The 14,824-nt window shown below is 32.9% G+C and overlaps 1 protein-coding gene across 3 annotated transcripts in view; it reads right to left on the bottom strand.

Annotated features, from left to right (window-relative positions):
• SEMA3A (semaphorin 3A) overlaps positions 1–14,824 on the bottom strand; it is a 331,236-nt gene that overhangs the window by 148,609 nt on the left and 167,803 nt on the right. For all 3 annotated transcript variants that reach the window (XM_046021446.1, XM_046021445.1, XM_046021447.1), the window contains exons 4-5: positions 9,182–9,339; positions 3,895–3,957 (exon numbers count right to left, since the gene is read on the bottom strand). In XM_046021446.1, the coding sequence (XP_045877402.1) occupies positions 3,895–3,957; positions 9,182–9,339 (221 nt within the window). The remainder of the gene's footprint in view (positions 1–3,894; positions 3,958–9,181; positions 9,340–14,824) is intronic.

Raw genomic sequence — 14,824 nt, 5'->3', positions numbered from 1 at the left:
ATTTTGGTTACAATTCTATCTTGCAGTCCTAATGGCTGCAAAAACTACTCAAGCCTCATTCCTGTGGTTTTCAGCATTCACAGGCGCTCTTTGAAAGGAATTTCTGTCCACATGTCACAGCCGACTATTATTTACTCAAGATAGAGTGCAGAATTTCTATCAATCTATGTGTCACTTTAAAAATCAATCATATTCAATGAAAATTATCAAAAACTCCTTATGCTTAGTCTTTATTTCTAAGTGGTTAAGAAATTACTGGTAAAAATATTAATCGTATCCAGGAAATCAACCAATTGCTATTTTCTAAAGTCACATATTAAGAAAGAAATGGAAAAAATGCATCTGTATATTAAAGTCCAAAATAATGAATAAATGTCATGTATTTTATTTAAATAAAATAAATATGTAAATTGAAGTACATAAATGAGGCTCCCTGAAAAGAAAACAAATTTTAACAAAATGTATTTGGAGTGTGTAAAATATATTTTGAATTATAGGCCAATGAAAAGCACTATTAAAGGAATAAAATGGGTTAACAGAAAAATAATAGGAAATATATTTTAATAATTGAATGTATCTTTTAGTGTTTGGTGTTTAGTATTTGGAGCTAGAGGAAAGATACATTTTTTGAACAAAAATACATGAAAACTATTGTGTTTTTTCTTTCATTAAATAAGTGCTAACAAAGAGAAAACAAAATATATAGCAATTGAATTAATTTAATTCAAAAGAATATAGAATAATAACCAAAGAACATTTTATCATGCTACATTAATTAGTTCACTTTTGAAAAGATTAATATGACTAATATTGCCATACCATTAAACCTTCATAAATTTACATCTCTTCAATGCACACATAATTATCTGTCTCTACCATAACAAATGTGACACGATTTGTAAGTTGTCAGCATGTTTATTACAACGCAGTATGAAACGGTCAGGTGCCATTAATACTTTGTATCAGATAGCAAACTCTTCAAGTCTTAGTTCCTTTTAATTTAGTATTTTGAATCCCATAAGCATTTTCAATAAGCCTGGATAGTGAACTAAAGTTGCCCTTCTTAGGGAGGAAACCTCCCAGGTCACAGTTAGGGTTACTCATAGGGCACTGTGCAGCTCATCACTTTACTGCAGCTGCTGAACTCACTGCATCTGGGCTAACACCAGAATCCCTCTGTTTAGAACTGATACCAGAATGGGAGGGAAGGGAAGGGAAGAAGAGGAGAGGAGGGATAGGCAGAGGGGAACCAAAAAATATGAAGTAAATGTACTGAGGTGAACTTTGGAAACCACAAACACAAAAGATTATCGGCTATCTTAGCAAATGAATGAGCTGATTCACTCATTAAATCATATGCTCTGTACTTGGCTATAGAGCTTATTATAAAATCCAGGTATTTTTGGTCAGATCAGTTTCAGATTATCTTTAATTTTTAAACTGAATTAAATTCAGAATAGTGTAACACCTCAGTGGTCATGATCTTTAAAGAGGACCAAATTAATTACATTAATGATGTTTTCATTAGAAATTGCCTAAGCAACTCTATTAAATATACCATAATACTAATAGCTAGTATTTGTATCACGCATTACAACCTATATAATAATTTTACTTGTGATTGTTTCAGTTTTACAGGAATGCTGTGAGGTGGTTGTCATGTCAAACACCATTCATGAAACCAGAACAGGTATTAAGTAGAATCTTCACTGTTTAGTTTCTGTGTGTTAATAGGCAAGTTCAAATCCATATATGCCATATGACACATCATCAGAGGCACAGAAATTCTGATCTCAACTTCTAGCATAGTACTCAAAATGTTCTAAAATTTTGAATGAAAAGATTTTGAATGAATATTCTGGATCATTCTATCTCCTGGTCAAGAAAATGGGGGCAGTGATACCTATCTCATAAACTTATTATTAAAATTACATTTTCAAAATAGCATTTAAGTTATCATAGTACTCAACACAGGAAAGATTCTCAATAATTATATGTTTCCATGTCTTCACTTGTTAAACTTTGATAGAAAGAGAAAGAGTCTGTTTTGTTTCTTAATTTATTTATTTGGCAGACAGAGATGACAGGTAAGCAAAGAGGCAGGCAGAGAGAGAGACGGAAGCAAGCTTCCCACTGAGCAGAGGGCCCGACGTGGGGCTCTATCCCAGGACTCTGGGATCCTGGCCTGGGCCAAAGGCAGAGGCTTAACCCACTGAGCCACCCAGGTGCCCCCAAAAGAGTCTGTTTTTAAAAGTCACACCAGTAAAATATCAATTTCTATCTGTCCTTAGTTATTATCACATTGAAATCTTTCAACATAATCTGTTAAAGGTAAACATGGCATTGTGACGTTAATAATTCTTTGTGTATTCAGTCATGTGTTTTGACTTATACTTGTGAAGTATTTTCTTTTTTTAAATAATTTTCACAAAAACTATTAATCCTGTTTGTCACAATTGTAAAACATGTAATGTTACATGTAATGTCTCATGTAATGGGTAAAGTAATAAAGCATTCCAAAACTTAAAGTACTTCATAAGTAGAGTTAATGAGTCCTTGGGAGTATCAACATAAAATCCCTAACTTCTCTGGACTCCTACTTCATTGTTCTTTCTTTTTACCTTTCCAATAGTCCTAAGGTATACATCAATTTGGGAAGGTTTAATATTTGATAGAACACACTTTTTCTGGGTCCACTTTCACATAATTAGAAAAATGTTTATTGTGCTATGAAGGTGTAATGTAACTTATCAATATTGTATTTAAAATAAAATTTTCAAGGATGAAATTTCCCATGTTTGCTAATACATAGTTAATCAAGGATGGAGAATATCTGTACTTTGTGCTCCTTTAACTACCTTCCTTTACCTACAGCAAACACTGCTACCAGATTGAGGCATTCTTTCCCCATGAACTCAGATTCCACCTCTGAATCATTCTAAACATATACATCATCTTGAGCATCTGCTATCAATCAATCAAGGTGTCCCTTGAAAATATCTACATACCTACATATATATACATTCAGGTTAATGTATGTTTTTAAGCACCTAAGGTAAATTTCTTCTAAATACCAATATATAAACAAAACATTTAGATTTTTTCTTGTTTTAGAAATCCAAAAATATATAAAACATAACATAATACAAATTATGTATGTTTTCAATCCTATAATTCATTTTACTTTATTGATTTAAATGATTATAACTGCTTTTTATGATCTGTGCTATAGCTGGCTAAACTTGGCTATATCTCAAAACAGCGACCCACTTAATTTTACTGACGAAAGTTTACTTTAGGAAAAATGGCCTATATCTTTTTACAATGGTAAAACCATTGTAGAGCTGCTTACAATTCCTCTTTTTTTTCCATAGCACCCAGGACAATGCCTGTTATGTCATTACTCAATCTATATTTATTTAAGAAACCAGAGTGTATGAAAGGAAGGAAGGAAGAGGAAAGGAAAGGAAAAGAAAGAAAAGAATAGAATGGAAAAAAAAGGAGTGGTAATTTAATCGTGACTCAGAAGTAAAAAAATTTCATATCATCCAAAAGGAATTCAAGAGGAATTAACATATGAAAACCAATTTGTACAAAGAAGGTGACTTACTGAATATGAATACATATGCTGCAAAATTGCTTTTGTCAATTAACTTTTACATATATATAAATCCTCAAAGGGAACATATTTTTGCTTTATTTAGGCATGTTGTTACTTTTACCTACTTTCTTTAAATAAAATGTCAATATCTGAAATTAAACATTTTGTTTCTAAAGTAATTAAGTACACAGGTAAAGTATGGTGTTTATTTAATATAATACTGAACAAAAGTGATGATAGAGTAACAGATCACTTATGCAATTACTGAGATGATTTAGTAGACTGATACTTACCAGGATATCTTTGCCAGCCCACTTGCATTCATCTCTTCTGGTATAAGATACTGGCCACACAATCTGAGGATGGAGAAAAACACAACTTTATGCCACGTTAAGTTCTCTAAGTGATCCAACATTACAGACTGTTAACACCAAGTTGGGGCAACTTAGATAAAGTTCCACAAAACACTATGTGACAGGGACTTTTCAGCTTAGACTTTGCAGTGGCATCAGTTAATTGATATGAACTTAAATCATTCCATCTCTGTCTACCCATCAGACTTTGCTGTTTATGAAAGTTGAGCAACACAGAATTTATGTAGTCAACAGCGCTAAGTAGTGTAGAGAAGACAAATATCAGGCACACGAGGAGGATGTGAAAATCTGGGGAAGAGAGGTAGAAATAAGCATAACATGTGGCTTACATTCTTCTAAATCAATCTGTCTTTATCATGAAATAGTGATCATGAAATTTAACAGAGAGAAAGAGATCACAAGTAGTAGGCAGAGAGGAAGGCAGAGAAAGAGGGGGAGGCAGATTCCCTGCTGAGCAGATTCCAGGACTCTGGGCTTGATTCCAGGACCCTGAGATCATGACCTGAGCTGAAGGCAGAGGCTTTAACCCACTGAGCCACCCAGGTGCCCCGATCATGAAATTTAAACACTGGGTACTTTGCATCCTATTCCCTAATTCAAATCTCAGCATGACACACTAGAATGAGCCACTAAGAGGGTTTAGAAAACCCCATCTTAGAAAAGAATCTTTTTTTTTTGGACAGGACAGTGGGTAAGAGTAGCATTGTATACTTTCTGGTGATAAAGAAGGAAATGAAGAAGCAAATAACTCTAAAAGCTTCACCACTGTGGGAAAAACTTACACTAACCGAAAAACATTTGTGTTTTCATCCCTAATATATCACATTCATCCTTTGATAACATTTTTGCTAAATTTGAAAGGTTCCTATATTCTATGACTACAGTGACAGTGGTAGTTAAGACTTTTTTGGTAGGTTAGAGGACTAGGGGTATATTTTCCTCATAATATTAATGTAAATACCATCCCCTAAATTTTAATATAAAATTTTTCAGTTCTCCAGGTCAGTTCAAATGACTACTATCTGTATTGGGGCAAAACAATTTAATTTTTTTTTAATTTTTTTAAAATTTAAAAAAATTTTTTTTTTTTTTTTAAATTCATCTTTCTTTTCTGGTAAGAGTTAATTAAAAAAAAAAAAAAACTATGTAAAAAAAAATCCAAACATTGTGGCAATCATTTATGTCTGCTAGATATCTTTTAGTCTCAAAATGACTGATCATCATTTATTTGGGAACCTCTTGATAATTCAATATATATGGTCATGAACTTGTACAAGGGATGTGATATTCAATCTAGAAACTCAAAAAACAAAATACAACAAATTTACAAGCAAGAATATAGAACATACTGAAATAACCTATGATAGCATAACACATGCATTTCAGGTCCATGTCACATTTTAAAAACCCTAGAAATTTTTGAGTATGCAGTCATTTTTATCATTTGAAGCTTTTAATTCATGTATTCTTTTCTTTTTCATGTGCTTTTCCTTTCATGTATATCTTTGTATGTAAATTAAAAATATCATTTGACCTGTTCCACAAAGTTCTTATATAGTAATCACATAATAAAAAACAATATAACAATGGTAAATGCATATCCTTAAAATTCACATTACCCTGACTTCTGAATTCCTACAGCCAAATGCTGGGTAGTTCGTTCCACAGGTTCCACAGCCCCATCTTTACACTGGCTATGGAAAACCCAAGAGATCTATTCTTACAGTTTACAATGGGAGGCTAAAATATAAGTTTTATTAAAGACACAATAATAATAATACAGTGTAGGGCTAAGATTTATGGACTTTCATATTAAGCTTGCCAGCTACATTACATAAAACTTACAGATTATTAAAACATGTAATTTTTAATTAAAACAGGCAAGTTTTTTTCTCATGGTTTTTTAGCTCTTGGCTGTTGGTGTTGAGAAGCATGGGCCTCATTTTATCATTTCTCTCTTATGTCAAATGTTAATGAAAATAATTTTGGTAACATTTATTAATTCTCTCATACTTAAAGGAGTATGAACTCTCAACTTTCTAGAGTTCCAGAGTAAAAATAAATAAATAAATAAAGCTTAAAATACAGCACGAGTAAAGCAAATTCAGCATATAAAATTCTACTTTGGGGGCACCTGGCTGGCTCAGTGGGTTAAAGCCTCTGCCTTCGGCTCAGGTCATGATCCCAGGGTCCTGGGATCGAGCCCCACTTCGGGCTCTCTGCTGAGCAGAGAGCCTGCTTCCCTTCCTCTCTCTCTGCCTACTTGTGATCTGCCTTAAATAAATTCCTTAAAATAAAATCCTTAAAAAGTCCTTAAAAAAATAAAATCCTTAAAATAATAAATAAAATCCTTAAAAATTTTTTTAAAAAATCCTACTTTGGAAAGCAATTTAACGAGGATAACTGTAAGTCAGTGGAATAAATATGTATATTTATTTTATATTAAAAATATATGTATTTGTCATTTCTAACAGTAATAATTTCCACAAAGAATAATTCCTAACTTTTCAGTTACATTTGTTAACCTGTTGATATTTTGTCTTCTTTGCTCAAAAATTTCTCAGTTAACTAACAATGACAAACTTTCTTATTCTCATATTGAAAGGGCTTCATGATCTATATTACACTTTCCTTTCCTCATGCCTCTATGCTTCTATTCATGGCAGCCCCTCTTACTCATTATTTAGTAAGGAAGCATTTATGCCTTAAAGAAATAGCACCATTTTATCAAGGCCTAGAATCTTTTCATGGTCCTTCCCAATCGGAAAATATGTTGTCTCTAACAAGGATTGGCCTACTATGCACTTATCTGTTCATTATCTTATCTTTAATATTATAAGTCCCTCAAGAATTATTTATGATATCCTAAAGTGACCCCTATAAAATTTATCACAAGAGTAGAAGCTTCAGAAAATGCTGAATAACATTATTCATAGGTTAAGAAGAATATTAATAGACAAATGTATGTGAATTCTTAAGTAAACTGCATTTGCCCTACAGACAGTGTGATATAATTAAATAATATGTTTGGAATGAGATGCTTTATAATTAGAAATATGTCTTCCATTAGAATAATGATTTTAACCTTAAGAGCAGGAGCTATAACAATAGTATGACATTGGGCAAGTCACCTAACTTTAATTAATTCACTACTTCAGTATATATTTATTACAAGTCTAGTTAGTAGAAGATACTGTGGTTATATCCCAGACATACAAATGGCTCTGGGACTTTCCTCATCTATAAAACAGTAGGTTGTCTCCATGAAAATTAGGACATACTATTTAAATTAAAAATCTTTATTATTTTATTATTTAGAGAAGAATGGTAAACATTAAATACATATTCCGAGGTATTATGTACTCATATATTATCTACAGATACATGCACATTTATTTTTATACATATATGAATTTTATAAAATTATAAGTGTTATAAACACTGAAATCTGAACTGATATAATTATTAAGATATAAAAATTTTCTTAATCTTCTTAGAATTTTCATTCATTACATAAAAAGGATGACTTCTCTTCACTAAACAACAAAACCTGCTTATTTTATGACATTTATAAAGGACTCCAAGGTAAATACTTTTGTCATTTAAGGAAAATTAAACAGATAACCAGTTTTCTTATGTAACAGATAACCTTAGCGATATTGCTATGATCTGAGAAGACTTAGAAATCAAGTAGATTGAAAAATCAGAAAAAGAAATATCAAAGGTGATTTTTAAATGCCATATATTAATCCCAAAGTATATCAGTAAGGGGCATTGCTGTTTTATATGATATATATAATGACTTAAATCTTTATGCACTGTCAGAATTTTAGTGTTTGAGTAATAAAGTAAAAGCTTTAGGTTCAGTGGTATACTCTATTAGAGAAAACAATCAGTTTTGAATTTCATCTTCATTTGATCCTTAAAGAAATATTCTCAAACCAGAACGAAAGCTTTTTATAGATTTCAGTTAGTTTTAAAAATTTATTGTCCAATCTGTTAAAGTTTATCGGAAGTTAAGGAGCACCACTCTAAAGCCCTAAATGTTAAGAAGCAAAACTAACATACATAAAAACTGACGTGAATGTACTCTTAAAAAATATGTTATACTAGCACTCTTACAAAAGCTATTGCATAAAAGATCTCTGTCCCTCAGAGAATTATAACTAGAAATATTAACTGTGAAAAAATGACTGACTTTGAACATAGCCTATGGACTCAGTAGCATAATTTCCACTAATTTTTCAATCCATTTTTATTTTCTGAACTGTATACAAATTATTAATTAAATAAGCCAGAAACACTATAAAGAATAAGGATAAAGCCAATAGACTTCTAGTGTCTAAATGACCACATCTGTAAAAACTTCACATGGAAACTGATCTTCTAGATGAGGGTTTGGCAAACTGTGTGTGTAAAAGGCCAGATAGTAAATATTTTAGGCTCTGTGAGCCAGATGATCGCTATCAGAACTATTCAATTCTGCCATTGTTGAATGAAAGCAAACATAGACAATATGTAAATGGCTGAGTGTCTCTGTTCCAAAAAACATTTTACAAAAACAGGTGACACACCAGATTAGGCATGTGTATGATGACTGGTGAACTCTGTATTTATTGGTACTACAGAGAGATGTTTAAATATTTTTTTCTTAAATATTTTTATTTTATTTGACTGAGAGAGAGATCACAAGCAGGCAGAGAGGCAGGCAGAGAGAGAGGGGGAACCAGGCTCCGTGGCAGAGAGCCCCATGCAGGGCTTGATCCCAGGACCCTGAGATCATGACCTGAGCCAAAGACAGAGGTTAACCCATTGAGCAACCCAGGCGCCCCCTCCCCGAGAGATGTATAAATTTATACATACATATATATACATCATTTCACACATGACATTAATTATGATATATGTCTATAATGATCCAGATATTTAGTTTTATGCAGCAAAAATTATATAAATATGGAAGGACAAGATGAAGTTATAAAAAATTGAAAAGACTATAGTTTCTTCCTTGATGATTTTTATGGTTTACTGCATCCATTGATTTGTGATAAACAAATTAGTGCATTACTTTTACTTGCATCTGAAAAGATAAAATAATTTTAACAATTTTTCCAATTATCACACTGTTAAATTGCTAGAGAATTAACTGTTAAATAGGTTGAGATGTTTTAAAAGAACTACAGTGTATATATTAGAATAAAGATACCTTTTGAAAATCCTTGATATTAACCAGGTTGAATGAAAATATGTGATCCTTTGCTCCAACATACAGCCTACTCCGTTCCTCATCCAAAAGGAAGGTATGATAACTGGAGCTGTTGGCCAAGCCATTGAAAGTGATCACATTGTTGGATTCCAACATTTCTGCAAGGTAACAAAGCAAGACATTGGGTATTAATGTGAGATCCTACATGAGAATGGGCTATTGGTTCATGGCAATCTAACTATTGCCTACTGCAGTTACCAATCAGTGGTTGTTCATATTGATGGTACTAAGAAACATACAGGAGCCTTTTTTTTCTTTTTTAACACTTCATTGAAATGGAAATCACACCCATTAGTTTGCTGATTTCATACTCAAGACCACACACTCCTTCAAAAGAAAGGGACAGAAATACCTCATCACACAACTAATCTGATGGAATCTCTCTGCATGCAATGATAGAAAGAAATGCTCAGCATTGTATACAAAATGTCTATAATTTTACAAAGACTTTTTCAAGAGTTTTCATCTGTTCCAAGTCATTATCTAGAAGGATAAGCATAGGGGCCAAAAGAGCAGAGGTAGTATGGGGGAAACATTTTAAACTCTTAGTTGTTTAAGCCTTCTGTTTTTTTTTTTTTTTTAGATTTTTCTTTTTAATTCATTTGAGATAGAGAGAGAGAGCACGAGCAGGGTGAGAGGTAGAGAGAGAGGGAGAAGGAGACTCCCTGCTGAGGAGGGAGCCCAATGTGGGGCTTAATCCCAGGACCCTGGGATCATGACCTGAGCAAAAGACAGACGCTTAACGGACTGAGTCACCTAGGCACCCGTAGGGCTTCCTTTCGGTGACAAATTTTTACATGTCTTTTTGACCATGAAATCATTAATTCTACCATCTAAGTCTTTTGTAATATTTTGTAACTGACATATATAGAAAAACCAAGTTAGATTTTTTTTTTAAGATTTTATTTATTTTTTATTTGACAGACAGAGATCACAAGTATGCAGAGAGGCAGGCAGAGAGAGAGGAAGGGAAGCAGGCTCCCTGCCGAGCAGAGAGTCTGATGCGGGGCTGGACCCCAGGACCCCGGGATCATGACCTGAGCCGAAGGCAGAGGTTTTAACCCACTGAGCCACCCAGGTGCCCCAAACCAAGTTAGGTTTTTATGAAAACATAAGTTATATGAATTTTACTATCTGACTTCAAATTTTTCAGTTTGTTATCATTCTTTTGTTTTAGCTATAAAGGGACAAATGCTGAACTTTCAGACCTATACATAAGTGAGAAAAAGATTTTTTAAAAAATAATAATGTTAATTGTAAGTCCACTTTTACTTTAGAAAGGCAATTGAGAATCACCAAAGAGTTTTTCTTTAACTATCGGCTTCAAAAAAAATTATGTATATATGCCACTACAAACTCCCTTCCATGGGATAGAAATTTGAGGATTCTCCAAAACTGTGTTCTGAATCAATGATTCAGATTTTTTCAATGCACAAATAGTAGAACCCTTTCATCAACATCCACAAAATGTAGAATGTGTTTTCCAAGGACAGGAAGCAGCAATGCAGACCCTTCCTCTGTCCCAGCCCTGACCCCAGGTCTTTAACCCTTTGACAAATTTCCCTTCTTTATTGATTTCTCCTACTGCCTTCTCCATATTACCAAAAATGCTATTTCAGTGGAAGATAAAGTTCAAACTCCTTAATTTAGCCAGGTCACTACCATTTGAATTTAGACCCTAACCCAATATTCCTCCCTCATGTCTTGCATCCTATAGGAAAATGTGCTCTGCATTTGCCCCTTTTTAGCCTTTGCTTCCATTGTTTCTGACATCTACAATAATACACCACCTTAACAAGAAAGTATCGATTCTTAAGAGCTAGTTCAAATGCATGCTCCAAGAAATTCTCATAGAAATAATTTCTTTATAATGTTTGCTTAAATTACTGATTGCTTCTATCACACTGTCAATCATTCATATAAATGACTTATTTACCAGAATTAACATTCCCTCGCATCAGAAAATACAGAATTAATAGCTCACTATTCACAACTCATATGATTTCTTTTCCTTATTACTAGTCAGTAAATATTAAATTGAATGTCCATTTCTATCTATTGATTTATCTATCCATCCACCTATCTAATACATAAAAATACAAGAATTAACAATTTATTAAAAGATTATTTTCTAATTCACTCATGAAAAACAGTAAAATATTGGACTAGCCTTATCCTTCCCTACACCCCACCAAAAAAAAAAAAAAGAAAAGAAGAAAAAAGGAAGAAAGGAAGGAAAAAGGGAGGAAGGAAGGAAGGAGAGATGGAATGAGAATTTCATTCATGAGTTATATCTGAAATAAATGAGAGCTAATTAGTCTTCAAAGAGAAAAAACAGAATTCACTACATGATATCTGAATTTAAATCCCAGCCCCTCACCAGTGTCCCAGTAACTGCAAATAATCAATGCTACGGAGATCAATATAAGACTGAAATTTCATGTACCCTGAGCTGTGTGAGGACAGAAAGGACCACTACAAGAAGCAGGGGCTACGTCACTGGATATGTTCACTGACTGGCTGAATAGCTGTTCAAGAAGATATTAATTATCAAATAGAGAAGATACCTTTCAACATTCCTTCCAATACTAAAATCTATAATAATTCTACAGTAATACAAGAGAAATCAAATACATAGGGAGTTAGGCAAACTGAAAAAAAAGTCAGCTGGGTCTAAACCAAGACAATACATAAATATTAAGCAACAGGAGGATTCCTTAGAAGACAAAAAGGTGGATTTTAATTGGAAACACATAGAAATTACATAAGGGAGCTCTAAGCATCAAGTGGAAGTAGTTACAGGAAGACAACTACTATATCTACAGGACATGGAGTCACCCAGGTATAGGTCAGAACACAGTACTTACTAGCTATGCAAACTATGATGAACTCCTTATGCTATCTGGGCCTCAGTTTTTGGAAAAGGGGGGTTAATAATACATCTTCTAAGAGTTATTATGAAAGTGAAGTTAGTAATTCATGTAAAATACCTAGAACAATTGTTTACATAGTTAAGCACACAATCATCTGTGTGAATAAGTAGAGGTAAAACATTAATATGTTCAACATTCTTGACTAGAAGTAGGAAATTAAGGTCCAGATGGAGCATAATGAAAAATTACTTTTCTGCCAAATATGCTAACTTGTTAACACTACAATTTTGCCCGGTGAAGGGATAAATAAGAAGAACAATATGTTCTTTGGTTTACATTAATATTAAATATAAATGCCATTTTAAGAATGTGAAATATTCTTTTTGTTTGCCAACTTCTGTAACCTAAATTTTATTATTTTTAATTTTTAAAAGATTTTATTTATTTATTACACAGAGAGATCACAAGTAGGCAGAGAAGCAGGCAAAAAGAGAGGGGGAAACAGGCTCCCTGCTGAGCAGAGAACCCAATGTGGGGCTTGATCCTAGGACCCAGAAATCATGACCTGAGCTGAAGGCAGAGGCTTAACCCACTGAGCCACCCAGGTGCCCCTGTAACCTAAATTTTAAATAATAAATGTAATTCATATCTATATTTTAATTTCAAACAATGAAAATATTCACCCAATTGAAAAATAAGTTACAGGTTAAATTTTGTAAATTTGTGCGGCGAGAATCACTGGTTCCTCGATACAGACAACTTAGAGAAGTCTGTAGTGGTTTACGTATGACATCACAGTGGAAATAAAAAACACCTTAAAAAAAAATGTTACTGCCAGATCATTTCATTAAGCAAAAAGGCAGTATTTTCCTGGAGTATGGGTTAGCAACTGTGTTTTCCATCACTTTCAAATATACTTGATTGTGCTTAATCACTCCTTTTAAATCCAATTTCTACCTACAAGGAATTTTATCTCTTTATAACTGAGAAAAGAGTCTTTTCAAGACCCTCATGGTACTTCCCTACCAAGGATTTTATATTTCTTTATAACTGAGAAAAGAAGGTATCCCACCAACTAATTAGGGAAAAAGAACCATGATCTTTCCTAATGAGTCAATTCTAATTCTCATTCTAATTATTTATTTATAAATTTTCAGATCTTTTTTCTGAATTCATCATAGTCTATAATGTAGCCACATTTGAAGAAAAAAAAGTTAGTGTTTTAACGCACTATCAGTACATCATTTAAGAATGTGAAAAATTATTTTATGAACTGATGCTCTTCCTAAATGTTTATTTTAATACATAAAAAGAAAAAAGATGGGAGAATTTATATCAAAATCATACATGACTACTTATCTCTACGTAATAAAGCTAGAATGTTCCTGCAGACTGATTATCTTTAGGATAAAAATAGATTTCGACAGATGATTATATTACAAAAACCGGGTCAGATTCTAAAAAGGCAATAAAATCAATAAATTTCTAGAATGCAAGACCGCCCAGAGTCAGACGTTTTTATAGTAGGATGAAGAACTGCCTGACCTTCAAATCCAAACAATAGTCATGCTGTTCTTCATATTTCTGACTTCCATTTCTCATTCTCTCTCACTCTCTTTTTCTCCTTTTTCTTACCCTTCTTCTAAATTTTATAGCGTGGATGCTAATAGGACCCTACAAGTTTCTGGATTCAAAGCCTGTATTCATTCATGGCTTTAGACTTATGCCCTTTTTCCATGACTTGAACTTTGTCCTTTCATAGAACAGTCAAAGATCCCATTTAAAGAAGTCAAAGCTGGATCTATATGAAGTCAAATATTTTGACTAAATGATGACTACATCCAGATATTTGTAAATATTGGAAAGTTCATTAAGGTCCAAAGTTTTGGATCTCACATTTTAGTGCTTCCTAAATTTCATAAACCAAAAATATTTCCAAAGCAAAATAGGAGCTAAAAGTTGGCCACTTTTTGTTTCATTATAAAAATAACAGAAACAAGTACTATTGATACTATTGTATCATTTCATACAAAAAAGAAGGTATTTTATTAAAGTAATAAAAAGAGGAGGAAGAAAACACACACAAAAGATAATTCTTAGATATGAATTAATTTATATTGTAGAAAATTTTACCTTATTTTTACTACTTTATTTTTATTCCAAGACTTCTTTTATTTTACTCTTTAAAAGATTTTTTTATTTAAGAGAGAGAGGGAGAGAGTGCAACCAGGAAGAGGAAAGAGAGAGAGAAGGAGACTCCCTGCCGAGGGAGCCAGAGGCAGGGCTCACTCAATCCCAGGGACCCCGAGATCATGACCTGAGCAGAAATCAAGAATTGGATGCTCAACTGACTGAGCCACCCAGACGCCCCTCCAAGGACTTAATTTTAAAACTATCACAGAGAAGGGTAATAACTTTCCACAGACTTCTATTTGGCAACTACTCCTCTAAGATAAACTGTCAATGATGAACTCTGTTCCTAGCATTTCTAGCCAGTGCATCTTGCTATTACATCAACAGAGTCAATATTCGTGGATGTCTACATGTTTTTATTTCTTTAGTGATGCTGAGTATATTTTCTCAATTTACAAAGTTTGGTAGTTATTATTCAAATATACTTAGAAAAATCTATCTTCTTCTTCCTCTATTTTTTTTTTTTTTTTTAGGATTTGATTTATTTACTTGACAGAGAGAGATCACAAGTAGGCAG

Source organism: Meles meles, chromosome 10 (genome assembly GCF_922984935.1).
Source record: "Meles meles chromosome 10, mMelMel3.1 paternal haplotype, whole genome shotgun sequence".
NCBI lineage: Eukaryota > Metazoa > Chordata > Mammalia > Carnivora > Mustelidae > Meles > Meles meles.
This window is presented reverse-complemented; position numbering and strand designations above follow the sequence as displayed.